General features: G+C 33.1%; 1 protein-coding gene across 2 annotated transcripts; it reads left to right on the forward strand.

The window, feature by feature from the left end:
* Window positions 1-7,868: 7,868 nt before the first annotated feature.
* On the forward strand, window positions 7,869-23,557 carry LOC107023585 (E3 SUMO-protein ligase SIZ1-like). Of its 2 annotated transcripts, none has more exons than XM_015224319.2 (17): window positions 7,869-8,024; window positions 8,234-8,297; window positions 10,498-10,578; window positions 11,070-11,112; window positions 13,989-14,061; window positions 14,308-14,467; window positions 14,966-15,102; window positions 15,682-15,750; window positions 18,313-18,400; window positions 18,476-18,551; window positions 18,952-19,025; window positions 19,264-19,371; window positions 19,919-20,080; window positions 20,944-21,048; window positions 21,150-21,230; window positions 21,378-22,542; window positions 22,931-23,557. In XM_015224319.2, the coding sequence occupies exons 2-17, from the start codon at window positions 8,283-8,285 to the stop codon at window positions 23,062-23,064; spliced, it is 2,571 nt and encodes an 856-aa protein (XP_015079805.1). In that variant the 5' UTR covers window positions 7,869-8,024; window positions 8,234-8,282; the 3' UTR covers window positions 23,065-23,557. The 2 variants fall into 2 exon arrangements, with proteins under 2 accessions (XP_015079805.1, XP_015079807.1); XM_015224321.2 differs by lacking the exon at window positions 7,869-8,024 and adding an exon at window positions 12,227-12,317 and having other exon boundaries at window positions 8,273-8,297.
* The last annotated feature ends 596 nt before the right edge of the window (window positions 23,558-24,153 follow it).

A 24,153-nucleotide genomic window follows, 5' to 3' on the forward strand; every position in this document is an offset into this window, starting at 1 on the left:
ATAAAGTTGCAAGAATCCTTATATGGATTGAAATAATCAAGGAAGAAAAAAGTACAAAAAGAATGACCCTAATTGTCCTTGATTTTTTTATGAAAAGGTCAGGATCTGAATTTTTTATAATAGTTGTGTATGTTGATGACTTGAACATCATTAACACTCTTAAAAATCTTTCAAAAGTTGTTGAGTGTTTGAAGGTTAAAAGGTGTTGGTAAGACAAAATTTTGTCATGACATACAAATTGATAATTTGACAAATGAAATATTTGTCCATCAGTCAACATACACAGAAAAGTTTTGATGCAATTTTATATAGATAAATCACATTCGTTGAGTACCCCAATGATTATGAGATCGCTTGACATAAATGATGAATCATTTTGATCTCAAGAGAAGGATGAAGAGCTTCTTGGTGATGAAACACCATATCTTAGTGCAATCAGGGTAGTAATGCATCTTGCTTACAATACTCGATCAGATATCTGTTTTGCAGTAAATTTACCGGCAAAATTCGGTTTCTCCCAACAAAAAGACATTGAAATGGTGTTATGTTTATACTTGAATATATTGAAGGACCATACACATGGGTTCATCTATTCCGAAGATTTCAAGTCAGAGTTGATTAGTTATGAAGATGCAGAATATTTATCTGATCCGCATAAAGCCCGATCTCAAACACGCTATTTGTTTTCATGTGAAGGTTCAACAATATCCTGGCGATCAATAAAGCAAATGTTGCTATGCATAAATAAAAGTCCTCCATGAAGCAAGTCCAGAGTGCATCCAGTTGAGATAAATTACACACCATATTCAGAAAATGTGTGGTTCTTCTTTGAAAAAGAATATACCAACCACAATGTACGAAGATTAGAGACATCATCGCAAGAAATTAAGTGATGTTTTAATTAGGGGGGGTATAATATGTGTTGCACTCTTTTTTCCTTGATCGAGGTTTTTTCCCACTGGATTTTTCTGACAAGGTTTTTAACGAGACAACAAATAGTGTGTACAAAAAGATATGTGTACTCTTTTTCCTTCACTAGAATTTTATTCCACATGGTTTTTTCTAATAAGGTTTTAACGAGGCACATTATCTATGGAATCCAAGGGGGAGTATTATAAACCCATCGAATGAGTGGATAGTTCATAAAGTTAGTACATGAACAAATATTCATATTCCCTAGGTTTCATAAACCTTTTTTGATAAAAATATATATCTATGTATTATGATACTTAATATGGTGACTTTTGGAGTGATTTCTCAACCTATGAATAGGGTTGTTCATTCACTATTGTATGATATACATATGAGACTTACATGCATTTGAATAAGAAGAAAAATCTTCTCCTCTTCCATCTTATTTCTCTTGCCATCTTCTCTTTCTATTATATTATGAGCTTACTTTTATAACATCTTCTTTATTAGATATAATGTGCATATATTCATAATAACTCTCATAATTCAACTTTTCATATTTATAACATTCTCCACTACAATATATCTTCTTTATTAGATGTAATATGCATATAGTTATAACTCTCATATTCCAACTTTCATGTTTGTAATCCTTAAATATTAAATATGAAAGTTAAGATATCTTATGATATTCCTCCGTTATTTTTTTTATATATAAATTCATATTTTTATTTCATCCTATCCAAAGTTATCTTTCATTTTCACTATAAATTATATTTATGCTTTTATTTGGCTTGGAGAAAAAAAAAAGAAACTTTTGAATAGTGATAGGCTTGTGAAGTGATATTGACAAGAGCTTAGATAATTATGCATTGATTTCCTTTTCCTTTTATTTTTTAATGATATGTTTATTGTACGATTTCTTTTTTCTCTTTTGTTTCTTATGCATCTCTATGATCCCTCTTACATTTAATTTTTATATGAAGAAAGCTTTTGAATAGTGATAGATTTGTGAAGTAAATATCAACAAGAGTGATGGTTCTTTACTTTTGTTTGACTTGAAAAAAAAAACTCTTCAATATTGATAGGTCTGTGAAGTGGATATGACAAGATTTTGGACAATTATATATTAATTTTATTTTTCCTTCTATTTTTAATTTAATGATTAAAGTCGCATTGATATGTATATTGTATTGTTTCTTTCTTTTTTTATGATGCCTTTTATGTTTAATTTTATAGGAGCTTCTTATAGTTGTAAGTTTATAATTTCTTCTAGTTCAAATTAGTATTACAAAATACTAGAGGAGATTCTAATGAGATATCACTTCCTCACGAATTCATCTTAATTATGTTTGAAATTCTCCAAGAAATACAAGTCAAGTTTAAAATTTATAAATCTTTTTTCTTGGTTCAAATTAGTAACTTAATTATGTTAAAATTATGATACGAATCAAATTTTTAATTTAAAATTAATTGCTTAAAAGAAATAAAATTTAATGAAGTAATTTTTTATTCGGTGTTTATTACATAAGTTCTTAAAGCTATCGATAAATATGACTGCATAAAAAGTTTAAAAGATAAATATAATTACTATGTAGGGAGAGATGATGCGATCATTCTAAAATAGTTTATACACACCAAGAAGAATATTTATGTCATTTGAAATAATTAAGACACAATCATTGTTATTGATAGTATAAAGAAAGGGTATAACTTACGTTCACATCATAAGGTCAAGTTGTATTCTTTACTGTTTTTCTATATAATTCAATTCTTTAAACATAATTACATTCATATTTGGTAAGAGGAGGACGGAAAAGATCGAAATGAATAAAATTAAATTTAACAACACAAATGAATAATATAAAGTATTAACTATGCATAAGTTTGTTTTATATTGGGAGATCATAAATTAGTACTATATTTATCTCTAAAATTCAAAAATAAAAGAATGATATATGTATATTTAGTCAAATATATATTGTATTTGAATTAATAGCCTAAATATAAAATAAATATGAGAAGAGAGCATTTTGAGTCACCATTATTTGAGTTCATTTTGGCTTACATGCTTATAACGTTTTGAAATTATAATAACAATTTGTTGACTGACTTTTTAAGAACAAGAACGGTAATTATGTTTTTCACGTTATAAAAATCATTATTCTTTGTTAAAGTTAATTGGTACATAGAAGTTTCAAAAACATTACTCACCGTTTAACTGTAATCATAACTTATTTACATTAAAAGTATATATTAATTATATTTAACAACCACAATATATTTAATTTATTCTTTAAAATCATATTTATTTATTTATTTATTCTTCTATTGTTTTTTTTTACTTTGAAAAGTCGTGTATTTATGTCATTTACTTTTAAATCATTAGAAATTACAAGAGGTTCTTTTACTTCTAAAGAAAATTATGGAACCAAATTATAAATTTATAGGAAGGTATAGTATAATTATCTTATATGTTTTTTTATGTTAGAAAGAAACACTTATAAATTACTTAAAATTTCAACTAAAATTATTAAATATACATAAAAATATATTTTTTTATATGTATAATGTCTTTTCAATTCAAATTATATTTAGTAAATTATTTGTGTTTTTAGTATCCACACGAAGCACAGATAAACTTACTATAGGACAAAGTAATCGGGGTATGAAGCAAATTAACCTGACTTTAAAAGGGTTAGGGAGAAACTGGGCTTAAATTTAAGAGGATCTAAAAGAATATTTGATATAAACTAAAGGAGGACGTGAACTGTACAATTTATTTTGAGCATATAAATATTTGCTAAATTGGTTTGGGTTGAATTATAGAATTGTAATTATTTTTATTTTTTTGCTGAAATATATGTAGTTTTCATATATTTTATTATGTTATAATAAATATTATATTATATTTTTTATTTTATTTTATTTTATATTATGGTATAAGAGTCTAGAGCACACATGTCTACGAGACATGTGTGTTTCTTAGAATTACATCACTATTAAGGGGCGCTAAATATTTTAATTTTTTAATAATTCATATATATGTTATAAGAGTCTAGAGCACACATGTCGACGAGACATGTGTGTTTCTTAGAATTACATCACTATTAAAGGGTGCTAAATATTTTAATTTTTATAATAATTTATATATTTAGGATTACGTAAAAAATATTATAAATCACAATGTTAGTAATATAAAAATATAAAAAATTATATAATCAAATAAAAAAATTGATTGACTTTCAACTTTTATTTGTGCCACATAAATTGAGATAAAGAAAATAACATATATTATTTGAAATGACTAAGAAGTATTTTAAATAACATAATTAACAATTTAAAAGACATAAAATAATTTGATTGACTCATGTCTATTAATATCACATAAATTGAGATGAAAAGAGTGATATATCTTATTTGAAAATAAAATATATAGTATTATGAATCGTAATCATGGACTATTAAAAACATTTAAATGACATAAAAATTTGATTGAATCTCGAAATTCTATCGGTGTCACATAAATTGAGACAAAAAAGTTATATGTACTATTTGAAAATTATATATAAATGCGATAAATCACGATAATTAATAACTTAAAATATTTATAGATTAAGAAAAAAAATTTATTCAACTTTGAAAATTTCATTTATACCACATAATTTGAGACAAAGACACATATGAGGCCCGTGATGGTACAAACTCCAATATCTAGTATTCTCTTATTATATATAAGAGACGGTACATGCTGAAGCAAACATGTATTTGTCGATGTGTCTGCTTCAGCGTGTTTCAGAAAAAAACTAAATCTCTATCCACGTGTCTACTTCAGCGTGTTTCAAAAATAATTTTTTTAAAAAAATGTTTTTTGTTCTACTTTAATTTAATTAGTGTATAATTTTTTTGAAAGGATGGTATTCATTCTAGCTATGACGTTTAGTTTTAAATTCAAGACTTCACACTGAAGTAGACGCATCACAATAGACGTGCCTCAATATATTTTATAATTTTTTAAAATAAAAAATTACTTCTACTTTTATTTAATTAGTGTATAATTGTTTTAAAATTATGGAATTTGTTTTAGTTATGTTTAGTTATAAATTCATATTATTTGGTTATTGCTTTATTATTTTGAATGTTGGTAATATTTGTTTATATCTTGTAACTAATTTGAGTAAAAAATTAAGCAGACACATCTCCGTTAACGTGCCTGCTTTAACGTGTTTCAAAAATTCATTTATTTAATTAAAAATTTTTTTTATTCTACTTTAATTTAATTAGTGTATATTTTTTTTCAAAATTATGAAATTCATTTTAGCTATGACTTTTAGTTTTTATTGCCTAATTATTTTGAATGTCCATAATACTTGTTTATTGCTAGTAACTACTTTGAGTAAAAATCAACGATCGATGACGAAAAATATATTAATATGGACATCTTAATGGATCTTCACAAAAAAATTGCTCAAACAAAAAGTAATTAACAACTTAAATATATAAAAATAATATTAAAATCTAATCAACTTTCTAAATTTTACCTATATCACATAAATTAAAATAAAAAATATTAAGATATTGGGCCTAATTTAGAGCCGTTAATATGTGTTAGGCTCCTTGGGCTAGGCTGGCCTAACCCGTGATTTGATAAGGTTGGGCTAAGATTTTTAAAGTTCATTTAAGAAAATATTTTTTTAGTTTGGCCGGAATAAGTCTACCAATTTGTGGGACTTGAGAAATATAGATAGAGCCGACCAATGAGCCAAATAAAAATTAATTTAAAATATAAAAAAAAATAAAGTATTAAAAATAACAAGATTCTAAACTCAAAATTTGTTTAAAGTTTAAAATATTACAATTTAGATACAAAATATGTTTATAGAATATGTACTACATTAAGTAAAAGTTCCTTAAAACTTTTATGGAATCACTATATCGGTCATATGATATGCTAAGTGGCTTATATGAGGCCTCTCGGGGTCTTGTATGCCTCTTGAGGTATAGCATATTGAGGTGTTTTTCCTTAAGTCTTGAATTGATAAATCGTAATCATTCGTGAGTAATGATTTGTATTGGACTAGTAAAGAAGTACTCTTTCATGAATAGTATGAATATGAGAGACTAATTCCTAATCAAGGTAACATCGTTATGATGAAACAAGATTACTTCAAGGAAGTGTTGTAAGTATGTTTTGATATGAGATTACTTGTATGATGATGTCTTGGCTTGGCTTGTTAATTGAGTTGCCTTATTTGACATGTATGAATAGAGGTGAATGACCTATGTATTGAGTAAGAACAAGAAGAGGTTACTTGAGAAGTGTTCCTCTTTTAGCTAGCGTTTGGCCATAGATTTCCAAATATTCTTGGCAAATATTATTTGAGTGAAAATTTGGGTGAAATTTCACCATCTGTTTGGCCATAAAATTTGGGAAATATATTTCAACTTTTTAGAAAAATATGATTTATACCCACAAGTTTTAAAAACTATCAAAACTAACTAAAAGTTTGTATTACAAGTCAATTGAATGTTCGTTACAACAATAACAAATAATGTCCATGACACTAAAACGATGTGGTAATTTGGAGTGAGTGCAACAAGAATTATTCCATGTATCGTGAAGCAGACAAAGTACATGACTTTGTTACCTAAAGCCAATTTTTAATAATTTTCATCAACAATCATATCATTATTTAATATTCACTAAATATTTCATCACTATTTTGGTGTTCACGTAAAAAATGATGTAATACAACGCAAGCAAAAACTAGAGAGGGTGTTTTTGTAAAAGATAAAAGATTGGGGTAAAATTTTAATTTTCAAAATATCCCAAATAATGAGATTTGGCCCAAATACTAGAAAAAACTAGTATTTGGAAATTTGGGATATTTGCCAAAAATATTTGCCAAATAATGGCAAATTGTATGGACAAACATTATTTGCCAAATTGTTGTCTCTTATGATTATGGTATATGTCTTATGTTGACTAATGCATATCTTATGCTTATGTTGATGATTTTATGCTAGCTATCATATCTAGTACGTTTTTATGCTAATACATACGCTTGTCTACATTCTTGTCAGAAGTAGGATCCGACGATATTGACTTCCACCCTCATGGCTAGGATCTTAGTAGAGAAAGTAAGTGAAAATTTGGTGAGTCCTCAAAGCATCGAGGATTTGACCACCTTTCCTTATGTCTTTTATTTTATGTTTAGAACTATTGTACGGGTGGTGCCCCTCAGTCTTTCAAGTATTAGATGGTTTGAGACAAGTGTTAAAGACTTCCTCTTCATTTTATGAAATTTTGATTGTTGTTTGAAAATGTTTTAATTTTCGCACCATTTTCTATTATCTCATGTTATGATATGTTAAGTGGCTGGTATGAGGTCTCTCGGGGTCTTGTACACATTGTCACTTTAGGGAGTACCCCTAGATCGTGACAAACTAAGAAATATTGTTATAATTTTGTGTTTTATTATGATCAATGGAAAACAATTAAGTAAATATTTCTGTTTAGCTATTTATGCTTTTACTTGAAATCAAATTTAATAAATATTATAAAAATAATTTTATATGTGAATTGATTAACAAGTAATAATATTAACACTATGTAATATTATCTTGTCGATATTTATGATAATATTTTTCAATTATAATTTAATATAAAAAAACATACTTCTAAAAAAAGAAGACTAACTAGGCAAAACTCATAATACATGTACTTGTGGGCTGAATAGATCATTTTTTGGCCCACATAAAAAAACAAACTAGTCCCATTTGATTCTTCAAATTCCAAAGTCTAAATAAATTAGTCCAAATGAAATGGGTCGGCCCATAATAACAGTTGTTAGGCCGATGCTAGCATGAGACATCTGTAATCCGAAATAAGTGAGAGGATCCAAACCCGGATTTGCTTGCATGAAATAAACCGTATTTGATGAGAAGGATACGTCCGTAATATTTGGTAGTAATCTGATTATAGGTTATATGAATTAAAGTCCAAAAGGTCGGTTATTCTCAAATATATATGCCAAAAAAAAGAGCTCAATCGCCGTGAAGCAGCAGCTATTTGCTGATAAACCCTAGGTGATTCCAGGTTCATCCTGAAGGTAATTTCATTTCTCATTTTTTGATTAATACTTCAATTCTAGTTGTTGTTGTTTTTTTAATTTTTTTAGTGAATTTTACATTTGATGATCGTTTTTTTACTTGAAACTTGCTAAGGAATTCCATTTTTAGGATTTTGATTTTTTTCTGGTAATAATTTGGATATCGATTGATGTTTTCATGTGTTTTTTCTGGGTGAATTTATGATCAGGCCACAAGTCCACAACATTCTGTAGTGGAGTATCATCAGGGGTGTGAAAATGCTTAGCTGCAAGGTAATTAGGGTTTATTGAATGTCATTAATTCTTGTTTTCTTGCTCTGCTGCTGGCATTGATTTAATCACCTTTTGTTAATCAACTGTCATTGAATTGGTTGCTTTTTTTAATAGTATACGTGTGAGTTAGATAGATTAGTTTTCCTTAAAAAGGTGAATTTTTTAAATACAAGAATGACATGCATAATACATTGGTAGATTGATATGATAGTTGATTGATGAGGGCAAAACACCAATACTGAAAATAAAGCCTTTGCTAGTCAGATATAGTATAGTTAGGGCTCGGACCCCCACAGAGAACCTAACCCTTAAAACTAGGGCTGAAACAAATTAATTGAACTCATTTTCAAAGAAAGAACCTAAAAAAGAAAGAAGAAGTGAATCACCTAGGAATAGGAAAGGAATGGATCTTCACATGTACATTTCGTCTTTTGCTAAATAATAAGAAATAAATTATTCCGCAACGAGGACGTGTATTAGGTCCTTTGCTGATTCCTTGCAACACTGTGCATCTCTTTATAAAGGGGCGTGAAAAGTGGTGATTTTGGGACTGAATAAGCTGTCAAATCAATTTATTCTTGGTAGTTGAAACTTGAAAGCAACTTAAATAGAATAATTTGTATAAACATCATCAAAAAAATATTTGAAGTGATCTAAAGTTTTTAGCTAAGACTAAAGAGACTTACCGAAGGAAGAAAGAGGAAACCTGACTTTAGATGATTAGTGTAGATTTCGCTCTTTGATTAAGGACATAAATATTAATTAGTTTCCACAGATATAATTGTCTATTTCTGTCCCCTATATTCTAAGTTTTTCTCTCAAATAACTGTAACTTAAAGATACCAGAAACACATTGAGGATTCAATTTATGTGTGTGTTTAGAAACGACATAGTTTTGATAACAATGAAGCTTCTCTCGAATACTCCAACTCTGATAACAGTCTCCTACAACCAATTTTTATCTCAAAATAAACATCTTGTTAGAGTACCACTAGTGAAAATACTTCAAGCACACGATTCCCTCTAATTTCCTCTCTTGAGTAAGTCAAGATACAATCTCGATGAATTCACCATAAAAAATACAAAATAGGTATTAATTCAAGAAAATAAAATCTAACTAATACATCATCAAGTTTCCACAAGAAAAGGTTACTCCATAAAAGAGTTCATTTCATGAATCATAGAAATTGAACAGCTAAATTGCAAACCAATTAGGAAAATGTAAGTTCTCTCCTAAGTTCCTTTTCTGAAATCTGCAGTATACAGTTCGTAATTAAATTTTCTAACTTGTGAAATAAATACGTGTACAGTGAGGTATGTCAAAAAGACCAAAATATCCTAAACGTACAACTTCTACGTTGGTGCTTTGGTGCAGGATTTGGTACATTCTTTTCACACAATACCCCGTATGCGAGCCTCCATTTAATCCACCCCACTCCAATACAATGTGTGACATCCTCGGTGATCTCACCATTTCCAGGCAATAAGCATTTGGTCAAGGGATTTGGAATAACTATAATCAAAATATATGCAATCATGTCAATCAAGTGAAAAAGCCAGTTTAAAATACTGATTTAGATGGAAAAAATCATAGTTCTATGGCTTTTGAGACTAGTTTTTTTTTTTTAAACTGAACTTTTGGGTTTTTCTAATCAATAAAAGTTCCTTCATAACATTTTATAAAAATTAATGTATCAATTTACCACTGTATTTACAGTCTGCTGTTGCATTCTTATAGACAGAGCCCATAGGTAATGAGGCGCACACATTGGCACCCTAGTGTCCACACTGAAGCGCCACTGAAGCCAGCGAAGCACACAATTTGGCTTTAAGTGAGTTTTCAGGGCTGTAGTGTGCCTCAAACGAGTCTTAAGAGAGTGATTGGTCCAACCTCTTCCCATCTAACGAGGAGCGAGGACTACGGAGTCTTGTGATAGTTGAGATCTCATCTTCTCAAGCAAGACAGCCTCCTCATTGTAGTCCAACCTCTTCCCCTCTACGAGGAGCTAGGACTATGGAATCTTGTGATAGTTGATCTCATCACGTCAGCGTTTGTTATAGTCTAATAAAAAAGTACTGCAACATGAAGTAGGAAATTAATCTTGGCATTATCTCATATAATGTCTTTCTGGGGTACAATGTGGTATAAGGGAACTGGATGCACCTGTCTATTTTAATTGACAATTATTTTCTCTTATAGGATAAATTGGCACATTTTCGAATAAAGGAGCTCAAAGATGTGCTTACTCAACTTGGTCTCTCAAAGCAAGGAAAGAAGCAGGTTTGAACATTTTATTTGATTGTTTGTGGTTTCATATGTTGAACTTGACTTCTTTTTAATTTCATTTTCATATTTCCTGATGTGCCAAACAGTTTCATCTATCTTACTTTGTTACATCTGTGTTGTGTTATAGCCACATTGTTCTGTATAAGTCCAATTTGTTTTTTGCGTTCTAAGTTATTTATATCATGATCTTTCTAGGGTTCCAATTACATTTTATTCAGTTGGTCCTTTTCATCAGTTGTTGACAAGAATGTGTAGTAAGACTTCGGTTGTTGTCTACTATTCCTTTGAATTGGTTTTACTTTTGGAATCTTGTTATCAGTTTTAGCACGAGTGAAAGTATGCTTGTATTTTGTGGGGCTATTTTACTTTAATGATTTACAGGTTTCCTTTCTTTATTTGGTTTTCACTGTAACCCAACTTTGAATTAGTAATTACTTTTTATTATCATGGGTATGTGTCTGACAGTCGTATTTGTCATGATGTAGGATCTTGTTGATCGCATATTAGCTATTCTTTCAAATGAACGAGGTGAGGAAGCCACGTATCTTGCTTGGAGAAATTCCAGGGAACTGTTAGACCTATTCTACTTGTAGATATTGTTTTATATAGTTTTACTATCTATGTTTGTTCTCAACTATTTTTCCGTTCTTCGTACCACTCCTACTAGTGATATGCACTCATTTTTTGGGTGAACTTGTCAAACTGTCTTTGTAGTATATTCTTATGATGTCAAGAAATTCATTTTAGTGTATCTAGAACTTCCCTTCCTCCAAAGACTAACCTTTCTTGTTTCTGATTTACTTTTTTTAGTGTGACCTTGTCAAACTTTGTCTCTGTAGTTCATTCATGTACATCAAAAGATCTACTTTAGTACGTCTGGAACTCTCCTCCTCCCAAGTGTAGGGATGAATAGGCCATTTGGGCTGTAGTTTGGCCGAACCAATAGATGAGTTAATGCCCAACCTTGCCCAAAGCTTGTTTGTGCTAAGATGATGGTCATCACCCAATCTGTTCAATTTGACTCAACTTCTATTATTTTTTTAAGAGATAAAAATAAATTTTTCAAAAATTCTATTGTTAGGAAATAATAATGTTTTTTTTTATCAACTATAGGGTTTAAATGGGTCTTGACCTATACGGTTCATTGCCTTAGCATTTTGGATTAGATATTCAGATCTTCACATAATATCAGTGCAAGTCTTGGGAAACTTGTTCCTATGTAGTTTCATTATCCTTCTAGCTAAATTGTATATAGTCTCTACCTGTCCTATTTGTTGTGGATAGACGAGTACTTTAAAAAGCAAAGGCACAAATTATTTACTTATTATGGGACTGGATGGGAATCTTGAGGCCGGGTGTAAGTCTTAACAAATTTCTATTTTTATTACTTTAAGAAATAAGATTTCGAAAATATGTAAATTAATCGATTCTTTTATCATCAATAAATACATTCATATGTTTATTATGTTAAAAATTAGCATTAAAAATATACATGTTAAATGTATAAAAGTTGATAGAATTTGACATGTGAAGCTTTTCCATTTGCCAATTGTGAGCCTTATCATATCGGTCTATGTTGTCTTTGTTAGTATTTTGTTATATTTTAAAGAGTAATAAAGCGTTTCTATCTTGACATTGAAAGCGTGTTTAGAAATCCGGACTCCAGAAGCATCCTCTCATCTTGCCTCTTCTATGTGACTCAATGCTCTCACTCTTCTCCGGGAGAGTCTCTGGTATATCCTTTGCTTCCTTCAAACAATGGCTTCCTAGATTTTACTGGTGTTCTTAGGTTATTCTCTGGTATATCCTCTGCGCTGGACTCCTTTTTATCAACTCCTTAGAATTGCCCTTGGTTCATTTTTCTTTCAATTTTGGGAGCAACTCACTTCGGTTATTATCACGCTTTTGCCTATATAATCTACACTCAGTGCTCTAGGCCCACTTTAGCTTGTAGAATCACTTCAGTCCTCTAATAAAAACCAGTTGACATGTTGAAAGTAAAGAAAAAGTAAAAAAATAAGTTATTAATCCTTGTTAAGACTTAGAAACGAATTACACATGCGGGAGGATGTCAGAATATATAATATTTCCTAGAGCGGAGATATATATGGACATCCAAAGAAGCGTATAAAAGTTCTGCTACTTCATTTATTGCCTTAAGGTTTTCACTGAGATGCTTACTTTGATACAATAATGACAAACTTCCCTTTTTGAAATTTGATTACTAAATAAACTATACCTTCCCTTTCAAAATTTAAAAACTGAATAACCTATACCTTTCCTTGGACCCTGCACAAATGTTAGATGCTTCGTGCATTGGGTTGCTCTTTAAATTTTTTATGTACATAAGCAGCAGTGTTTTTAACAACAGACCCAGTGTAATCCCGCAAAACGCGGTCTGGGAAGGGTATGGTATGCATATTGTACACCTACCTTGAAGGTACAGAGGTTGTTTCCAGTAGAACTATTTTATGAATGACTAAGAATTACCCACAATCTGAAAAAAGTTTTTGCAATTACGAAACCCCATCAACCCTGAGTGAACACAAATACTTTGTTAAAGTTTTGTGACAGATAATTATGAAGAGAAAAGGTTACAGAGGCTGAAAAAGCACCAATTGAATCTAAGTGTGCGCCTTGGAGGTGGCTCCTGGTCTTAGCTCTCTTGACAAAGGTTGAGGGATTTGAGGCTATAAGTTCTATTCCTACTCCAAGTGATCCAAGCCTAGTATTGAAGTGGAGAAGGGTAGAGGTGTTGGCTCACAATCCATGAGTTTCGAAGACTGTGCTTGGACTAAGGGTTGACTCTAGATGGATTTCTCAGTATCAAAGAAAGAAAAATAGTATATGCTTTGAGGCACTCAATGAAAAATTAATGTATGTCCACAAGGGGAAAATGGGACAAGGAAATAAGTTTGTCTACAAATCCTTCCATTGAATTTTGAGTTTACTCGTGCAAAAGAAAAGACAGAGATAGATTCTACATTGATTGTGATTATCATGCTTCTTACTTAGCTGGATCCCTTTCTGTGTGCACACAATTCGGGTTGAGAGTTCCTTCTATTTTGTTATTTTATGTTCAACTTTTATTATACTCGAATGTCCTGCTTTTACTGTAGGATTTGATTTCTTTCATATTTGTACAACAAACCAAACCATATTTGTAAGTGTAGCCTATGAAATGTTACTTTTTGCTTGCCTCGGTTACCCTTTGAGTGCACAATTAGAGTTAAGAGTTCCTCCTTCCTTTTGTGTAGTTTTCTTTGTGAAATACTTTCTATACTTTTTAAGTATCCTGCTTTTAGTTGTGGCATTTGTTGACTTTCATGCTTGTGCAGAAAACCATGTTCTTAGTCGTACTGTTTGAATTGCTAATGCTGACATATTTATGTGATTTCGAACAGATTCAGGAATGTGTGCACAGAAAAATAGTGTTGGAAAGGAAGAGGTTGCCAAACTTGTTGATGGAATTTACAGGTATGAAACAGCCCTGATCCTGAGTTCACTTAAGTAACAGGAGTGAAGGTTCTTTTATAGGGATTTACTGGGAAATAAGCTTGTATTACTTCTTCATTTCAAACTTCCATTTGCATCAATGCGGCATGATTCTGTGTAATTCATTTTGCCTTTGTGAACTTAGATGAAACAGATAATTTTTTACTTTGTACACTTTACTCGGGAATTTTGATTTTTTTCGATAGTAATATTTGTTGCTTCTTCCAGAAAAATGCAAGTGAATGGGGCAACTGACCTAGCATCTAAGTCGCAAATTGTCTCGGACAGCAGTAATGTAAAGTTAAAAGAGGAAATTGAAGAAGATACTTACCAGATGGAGATTCGATGTCTCTGTGGAAGCTCGCAACAAGCTGATACGATAATTCAGGTTTCTCTACTCTTCTGTGCTGATCCCTTCGTCAGCCTTAATTGTGAAAATACACTCGCACATGTAGAAGTATCCTGTGTATATTGCCCTGATTGAGGAAAGGCTCCTCTAATCTTCAAATTATCTTTCAAACAAAATATGTAGTAAATTTTGTATGCCAAACATCTTCGATTGTACAAGGTTTTTCTCGTATGATATAGGCCTCTACCAATATTGAGATTTTTAGATGTTCTATTGTTGACCTTTGTTATATTTTATGAGTATTATTAGCATTATTATGGTTTGAATGGCATATTTTCTATTCCTTCGTCGCTGCATGACTGTGATTTGTGCAGAAATTATGTGTTCATTATTCTATTTCTGTTCCAGTGAGGGGTATATGTGTTCCTTGTATGTGATGATGTATCAATATATGGTGTCATCCCTAGTATTTAATGCTTCTGTTTCTTTTTATTCAATGCATTTCATTTTGTGTCTAAAATGGAATTTTTCATGCAGTGTGAAAATATAAGATGCCGTGCATGGCGACATGTGAGCTGTGTCATCATTCCGGAAAAACGCAGGGAAGCGGGTTCTCCTCTAGCTTTACCTGAAACATTTTACTGTGAATTTTGCAGATTGAGTCGCGCAGATCCGTAAGTTGTCACTTCTTATTCTGTTTAATTAGCTTCATCTGATTTTCTAAACCATAGGATGTTACAGTGCAAGTACATTCTGTTTTCTTCTTCGTTAAACATCATAGTCCATACAGTCATGCATATTCAATTATACTTTCTTCCTTTGTTCCTTTTCGGGATTTGGTGGTTGCAGTTGTGGGAGACGGGTTGGAGAATTTGGCTTTAAAGAGCCTGTGGATTAATCTGTGACAGAGCAAGTTATTGCCACTTCATATTTATATACTTGTTGTAGGTCTGATATCCTTAAGCATAGGATTTAGATGTTCAGGATTTTCGGAGCAGGGAGCTTTTCAGCTAATTTGGTTTTGTTAAGTCATCACCGTTACTAGATGTCGATAAGTGGTGTACAGAACATGTGGGTGCTAACCTGGTGATTGCCTGTGTGGGAGTAAAATCTTAAAAGAGAGGCTGTCATGGTGTTAATTGTACTCAGAACTGACTCTTCATTTTCTGTGCATATATATGCTCAAGTGTTGCCTTGTTCTTTACATGATTGTAAGTGCTTTGACCTTCACTAATGGGATTATTTATATGCAGGTTCTGGGTGACGGTGTCAATGCCTTTATTTCCTACTAAGTGGGCTGTCACTAGTGCACCTTTAGATAGGTGAGTTACTTGTATCCTTTTAGTCTTGTGAAGCTATTGTCTAGGAATAGGTCTGCTGCTGTTCCTTCTTGTTTGGATTTAAGTTTACATTGTTTGTGTTATTAATTTCTTTAAAGCAAGTCTTTTTTCTTCAAAAATCCTAAAGCACAACAAAGGTGATAAGGTCATGAAGCAAAAAGCAAGAAGTGATGCACATAGTTTTGGACATTTTACAATTCCATACATATATGAATTTAGTACTACATTTTTCAGTTAAAAAAACTAATCTCATCAACTGATGTGGATTTGCAATAATGTCAATATTAATCCAGCTTTTCAAAGTTGAGATTCAAAGAATTGACTGCTCTTATTGTGATCACTTTCCACGTCATTGTTTGGAACACACACTTGTGTAGAGTGCACGGCTTTGCCCATGAAGTGATGACCGCTCACTTCATATTGCTTCGTTGTTCGAATCAAAGAACTTATGGCTTTTAATTACACTGCCTTGAACCGTGTCAACAAAGTCAGAGTAGACAGTTTTTAATGCCTATTTTGGTAGCTATTAGAAAGAAGAATTTTGTTTTTTTCCCTCGTACAGATGGGATAGGATGGGGTTTTTTCCTAGCATAACAAGGTACTATTCTATTGCTGCCTTCTGTTGTCTGATGCAAAAGAGAGGCATAAAGACAGAAATAATTGCACACGATCTTATCTTTATCTCTCTCAGTAATGGGTTTGGTATTTGAGTGATTAAAGCACTTTGAAATGGGCTCATGACACGAGTTTAATCTTGCATCTTTTGTGTATGCATAGTTACTATATTATTAAATGACAGATCTTCTGTTTGTATTTGTATCTACACCATGTCAGGTCCGAAGTACCAATTAAACATGAGAAATATCTGAAAATGTAAGATTGACATCATCTAGAAATATGTTACTAGTTTTAATCACATGCAGTTACATCTAAGTCATATTGTGGCATTTAATGTAGGGATAACACATACATACCCCTTAACTTGTCCCGAATTTTCAACTACATACCTAAACTCTGCAGGGATTTTACTATCTCCGAAGTAGATTAAATACTTGCTTTCTATGGACAACCAGATTTGGTGATGAGTGTTGTAAGAGACGGCACTCACACATGTATTTTACCAGTTAAAATTTTTCTTTTTTTATAAGGTAACTTTCTTTTTTACCATTTAAAATTTTCCCCTTTTTTCTCTTCTTTAAGACCTTCACTATCACAACAATGCCCATCTTTTCCATGCATTATATGCAAATGCACAAGGTACCATCTTCATCCCACCACTATCGACACATCACAACATCTCAACCACCAACTTTCCATACCTAAAGCCCCATCCCGTTCGTCTTCCTATACACACCAATTGATGAGTGATAACCATGCACAATAAATCACCCAGCAAAATGCTCATTGCCATATCCACCACAATATCTTCACCACACCCCAGCAACCCATCTCTTATTTCACTTCAAAGCTGCACCTTTTCCTTCACTGCCATAACCAACATCCATCCACACGGACACAGACACCATTCACAAGAGGATTTTTCCCATTTCCATACTGGACTGGAGGTCTTTCTATAGAGTTTTCTGGCAATTGATTTTCCATTTGATCAAGTCTACAACATCATTTTAGATCCAATTCAAGGGAGTCTTTTGAGGGTTGTTGTAGAGAATAAAAAGGAAGGAAAAAGGTCTCGCCAGAGAAAATTTTTCTGGTCAAAGTTTCTGTGTTATAAATCTGTGTTAAAGGGGGTATTATGAGGAGTTTTTGAAAATAAAAAGAGATAGGGACAGAGGAGATAAAAGAGTAATCATCAGAAAACCTATTACAACTAAGCTTTGTTTCCTTTTCTCAAAAGTTTGTGCTGTCGACAATGGGAGAAATAACACCAATTTAAATGGAGAGAAATAAGAAAACAGTGGGAAAATATCACTCGGTTTAACGACCCTTCTTTGTCCTCTTCGTGCTATAATTTTAAGAGGAGCATGCTTAACCCAATATGATTTGCAGAAGAAGGGTGTTTCATGCTAAGTAATAGATGTTATCTTTGTGAAGAGGACCTGGAATCACTCAATCACCTATTTATTCATTGCAAAGTGGCTTAGCAATGCTGGGAGCTCTTCCTAAATCTGTGCTGTGTAGTCTGGGTAATGCCTTCAGATGTTAGAAGTCTACTGGAAAGCTGGAATTGGACCATTTGGAATGAGAGAAGAACCATATTTCTGGAGTCAAGAACTTGTATGTTCAAAAACTGTTACTTTTAGTGTGAGAGGAATCAGCTAGACAATATGGATCAGAATATGGATTCCTTGGTTTCTCTTGGGAATTATGTAACTTGAAGTTATTGTATGATGTTTGTTTCTGTACTTTTCTGTATCTTCTTGGTACTTCTATTAATAAATACTTCTACCTTGTAAAGAATTGATTCTGCCTTTTTAAACTGCCTGTTCTATTGTGAAGATACGTCCTTCATATTGACGTTATTGTTGTGTTGATGCAACTATAATACCATTTATGAATCACTTTTAACGTTTTAAATTTTTTCAGCACAAACCAAATGCAAAGGATTGAAAAATTATTTTCCCTCAGTAGAGACGACATGGAGTTATTGATGAAGCAGGAATACGATGTTCAGGTTGTTCCTTGAATGTAATAACTTGCCCTTGTGTAGCTATTCTGTATTCATGGTGTACGTTTTGTTAAATTTCAGGCTTGGTGCATGCTTCTCAATGACAAGGTAGAATTTAGGATGCAGTGGCCTCAGTATGCTGATTTGCAGGTCAATGGTATGCTCTATTATGTCTTGCTTCAGTTATATAATCTTGATCCATGCAGAATTAAGTGCTGAAAATATATCCTTCTCCAGTAATTCATTCTGGGTCCGGGCCTGGGCCCGGCAACATATTCTGTATGTTCTGTTTTTGATATGTTTCTTCTCTCCGATGCAAAGGCCTGGTCATTCTTGTTATAGAATACGCAGTTGTAGAACTCACAGGCGCAGCCAAACTTATAACAGTGTTTTTGACTTTTATTTGTACCCATCTCATGTTAAATATTTTCTGTCTTTGTTCTTGTTTATTTTCTCCAAAAGCAGTTTCCATAGACATGATAAAAACTGTTTCACTTCTAATTTTTGTAAGGAATTTTTTGCCAGTTCAGTAACTTTTATTATATTTGAACCAACAGGAGTTCCAGTACGTTGCATAAATAGACCTGACTCACAATTATTAGGTGCAAATGGTCGAGATGATGGTCCAATAGTGAGTATTTTATTTATGCATACCTTTCTATCTTCCTAGTTTTTTGTGAGGAGCAGATTAGTTGTACGTTTATGTGCTGCTCGTGGTTGCCTAAGGCAAAACTGCCTGTGACTATACTTTGTAGTTGTATTTCATGCGTGCTACTTTCCATTTCTTGGTTTTTGTATTGACATATATACAGGACAGCTTTTGTTTTCCTGAATGTTCCTCTCAAGTTGATGTCTTGCTGTTTTGACAGATCACACTATTCTCCCGAGATGGAATGAACAAAATTTTGTTAACAGGATGTGATGCTCGCATCTTTTGCTTTGGAGTTAGACTTGTACGGCGTCGTACTCTCGTACAGGTAGGCAAATTTCTCCAGTTACACGTAACTATTTGTTTCAAAAACTGTTGCATATTAAGTATTTCGGAGAAGCTTGTGATTACTTTTTCGAGAACAATTTATTGTGTATGTTATCATTTCGTGTCATCATCTTCTCTCTTTTATAGTATTGCACAATAGCTGCTTTATGTGTTCCTAAGAATTGTGCACTTTATATTCCCTAGTGAGCAGTAACTGCTTTTATTTCTGAGATTCTCCAAAACGAGTGAGAGAAATTCTGTTTCTCAGACATGCCCTGAAGTATGCTCAGGCAACTGCTTGCTATTCATCTCTTGAGCAAAGTTCATCTGGGGGATGTGGAGTTTGGGCATATGTAATTGTAATTGATTTTTTTTTTTCTAAAATTTTTTAAAGCTATTTTCTATTATTATTTTTATTGTCCCTACTTGTAGTATATTTCTGATCACTTTACATCTATTTTGACTATTAATGGACATGTACATGCACCTGGTCCTGATGTATTAACCCTTTTATGGTGGTGTCTAAATAAAAATTTGTTTTCTTTTAGGTTCTCAATATTATCCCTAAAGAGCCAGATGGTGAGGCATTTGATGATGCTCTTGCTCGCATTCGTCGTTGCATTGGTGGGGGAACTGCCACTGAAAATGCTGACAGCGACAGTGACCTCGAAGTGGTTGCGGATTTTATTACAGTCAATCTTCGATGCCCTGTAAGCAAATTCCGACGTTGAAATCTTCTTTTTTTCCACTGCCCTTTTCCAATGTTCTAATGTTAGTTATTGCATCATCTCTGCTCCACTTCCCTGTGGTGTTAGTCTTCTCTTTCATGTATTCTGTCTCATTGCCAAAAGAAGAAAGTGACTGATATTTATTTAAAATTTGGCATTTTCCTGATGAGTTTTTACTGTCTTCACCTTCGCTACTTCTATGCTATGATTGCATCACACATAATTTTCTTTTTAAGGGGTATATCCTTGCACTCGCTCTGTCTCTCTCTCCCCCTCTTCGTATTTACCTTTGGTTTAAAGTAGACAGTCAAGCTGCAAAGTTGGCAATAGCTTACCCCTACAAATCTTCCTCACATGCAATAAGAGCAATTGTAATGCACATGAGTATGCATGATTTAGGTTTTCATTTGATTGTTGAAACAAGAAATAATGGGGGTCTATTTCTTCGAAAAAGCATTGACTTTTCTGCTTTTGAGGCATCACCTTATCAAGTCATATTATGAACCACAAATCAGCAGAGGGTGTTAATAGATGCTGTTGTTTTTCCAGAAGCCAGTGGCTTAGTGAAAAGAACACAACATGTGATATCAGGACAGTTTTGGAGCCCCCTCCCCCCCCCCCCCCCCCACCCCCCAAAAAAAATAAAAATGGAAAGAGATTAATTGTTGACTTGCCTCAAAATTCCAGCTCCTGTTATTATCTGAAAAAAGAGAGAACTGTTCCAATCTTAAATTTGTATAATTTGCTTCCGTTGGATTTGTTTATTTTTTTGATGGTTTCTTGCATACCACTTTGTGAGGCAGCATGAATCACATTATGATTTTCTAGTGTGCATTTATGTGCAGATGAGTGGTTCAAGAATGAAAGTTGCTGGAAGGTTCAGACCTTGTGTACATATGGGCTGCTTTGATCTTGACATCTTTGTTGAAATGAATCAAAGGTCGAGGAAGGCAAGTAACTATGCCCCAGGTTTACGTGTCTGTCAGGATTTGATTAAAATCTCTGTTGTGTCTGCTGTTATTTAGTAACAAATGTTATTGATATGATGTAGTGGCAATGCCCAATCTGTCTCAAGAATTACTCTCTGGAGCATATCATTATAGATCCGTATTTCAATCGAATCACTTCTCAGGTATGTGTAGTAATTATCTGTGATTTTACACTATCTTAGTCTTGTTGTTTATCATCCACTTCCCAGGTATGGCTAGTTTTTCTTGTGATCTAACTATGTCAACCTCATTATTCTTTTTTGTGTTTCTTTTTGGCTTTTCTGGTGCAGCTGCAAACTTGTGGAGAAGAAGTGTCGGAAATTGAAGTGAAACCTGATGGTTCTTGGCGTGCAAAGGCAGAAGGTGATCGAAGGAGTATTGGTGATCTCGGACGGTGGCACTTACCTGATGGTACTCTTCTTGAATCTCAAGATATAGAGTCAAAACCCAGGACTGGAATTCTTAAGCATGTTATACAGGAAGGAGGCTCTGAAAGCTGTGGACTTAAAGTTGGGTTGAAGAAGAATAGAAATGGTTTGTGGAAAATTAACAAACCTGAAGATATGCAGACATATCCACAAAGAGATGGAGTAAGAGAGAACGTAGAAAATCATATTCAAAATATCCTTCCCATGAGCAGCAGTGCCACTGTGAGTGGCAAGGAAGGTGAAGATCCCAGTGTTAATCAGGATGGTCTCATTAACTTTGATTTCCCTACCAATGGGTTTGAACTTGAAACCGTTTCTCCAAATTTTGCCCCAGCACATGGTTGTAATGACCGGAACCCCCCAGGACCAGCTAGAGGTGCTGAAGTTATTGTCCTTAGTGATTCTGACGATGAAAATGAACCATTCATCTCTTCTGCATCCATTTACAATAACAGCCATACCAATGCACCTGTAGTCTCTTTTGCGGGTAGGCCTAAAGGAATTTCAGCTTCTTGCCATGACAACCGGACACTTTTTAATGATGGGAATTCATGCCGGGGAATTGCAAAGAATAACGAAATTATGGCGAATGTGTGGTCTTTGCCTACTGTTAACGAGTGTGCCCCAAGCTTTCAGTTATTTGGTACAGCTATGCATCAGGGTTCTATCAACCGTACAAGCTCTACCAATGGCTACTCGTTGCCTGCAGACACTGGCATTGGATCTTGTACTCTTCTTCCTGAATCTTCCGTTGATAGTATGAATGCTGCAATGTGTGATGGTTCAAATAACAATACCGTATTATGTGACGGTATTCAAGGATCACTTCATATATTTCTTCCTCTACCATTGAATGCATCAGTTGAGGCTGATGTGCGTCAGCCAGGTGTATCAACTGGTGTTCACACTGAGGATTGGGTTTCACTTAGGCTCGGCGCAGGTGGGGGTTCTGCAGTTGCAAATGGGTTGAGCTCAGGGAAGCCGCTGCAAACCAAAGACTCTTCCTTGAACGCATTGGCTGACACTGGTATGTCCCTATTTATATATATTGTGTTGGAGATTAGAAAGAGAAAGCTGAGAAATGTCAACATTCACATTATATATGCATTTACACTGTACTAATAGTTCTAATTGCAACAAATATTATTTAGGGTAAATAGACTAAAATTATTTTTTGTGTGACTTGTCCTGTTTGGATGCATCATATGATAAGGTAAAAACTCTAATATAAGCACATACATGTGCCTAGAGTAGCATTACGGAACTCTTGTGCTACTATTACTTTTTTGAAGTAGTTCTCAATGTGATGGTAGATGTTATAATGAGATAAGATATGTTGTCGGAAGTATTCATCTCCTTTGTTCTTCTGTTGAAGTTATCTGAACCTATTTTTAATGATGCTACTTTGTGCACAGCTTCATTGGTTGTTGGTGCGAATGAGGGAGTATCATTGACGAGCAGGAGAAGATCAGATGGTCCATTTAATTTTCCTCGCCAACGCCGTTCTGTTAGACGGAGATGTCTAAATATTGATTCAGACACTGAATAGGGAGCCAATTGCAGATATGAGGAAAGATGATACTTATACTGGAAAAATGAGGATGATCCCTTGTTTGTAAGATCTTGTCTGAATCGATCTCTTTTGTCTTGGAGATGAACATGCATCTACCAACAAAGAAACTACCTACCTTCAACTCATGTGCTGGAAGTTTAGGAGTTGTGAGTGGTGCGCTCTCAACTCTCCACTCTCCAGCTTTTGTATTCTATTATCTGGACTTGGAATCCCCCGCTCCCATATCCTCCTTGGTATTATGGCCATATAATTGTTTTCATTTTGTGAATGATGCAAGTGAATTGTACATTTGGATAGCTTGAATAGGACAAGCTGATAGGTTGGTTATCTAGGTTAAAAAAATAGTAGCAACACCAGTTGGTTATTACTGCTGGATGTAAAGTAGCAAAGGAATAGAAGCCTATAGCCTGTAAATCTATACTACATTAAGTAATTTATAGACTATAGATAGCATTTTGGAATTTGTGTTTCTCCTGTTGAGTTCTCCTATTGTTAATCATTGACATTATGGTTAAATCTCAACCACCTTGGGAGAGTTGTAGACTCTTACCTATCATGCTAGATCATTTTTTGAGTTTTCATCATGGCGGTCAACTCTTTTATCTCCATAAATCACAACTATTCAACTGACTCCTGGGGAATTTTCAAAAATATTAAAATGAAGCCACATTACAGCTTACATGGATGGACTAGTGTCACCCATCCCACAAGTCATAAAACATGTATTATGATGCCATTTTAGGGGAGAAAAGTCCTATTACTTAAATCATTAGGCGGATCGTTAGACTTGTCGACGTTCTTTCACCTATAAGTTTTAATTAGATCAAGCTTCAAATCTTTGCACCTTAAGAACAAAAATTTTGCACAAATTTTGTTCGTCATCTCCTTTAGCAGTTCCTCATATAAAAGTATTGATGGAAACAACATCAAAGCATTGACGACCTCGGGTTTAAAATAAATATGTATGTTCAAACACTTACATCATCTTTAATTTTTAAAAAAGAAACATAAGATTTTGAATCTATGGGTCTGTTCGGTTTTGAAATTGTATCGATTTGGCTTATT

Source organism: Solanum pennellii, chromosome 6 (assembly GCF_001406875.1).
Source record: "Solanum pennellii chromosome 6, SPENNV200".
NCBI classification, from domain to species: domain Eukaryota; kingdom Viridiplantae; phylum Streptophyta; class Magnoliopsida; order Solanales; family Solanaceae; genus Solanum; species Solanum pennellii.

What these genes read in the sequence shown, in the direction of transcription:
- LOC107023585 (XM_015224319.2), top strand. An exon ending in AGATTGAGTCGCGCAGATCC is followed by an intron (nt 15,103 to 15,681) that starts GTAAGTTGTCAC and finishes ATTTATATGCAG; the next exon opens with GTTCTGGGTGACGGTGTCAA. An exon ending in AGCAGGAATACGATGTTCAG is followed by an intron (nt 18,401 to 18,475) that starts GTTGTTCCTTGA and finishes GTTAAATTTCAG; the next exon opens with GCTTGGTGCATGCTTCTCAA.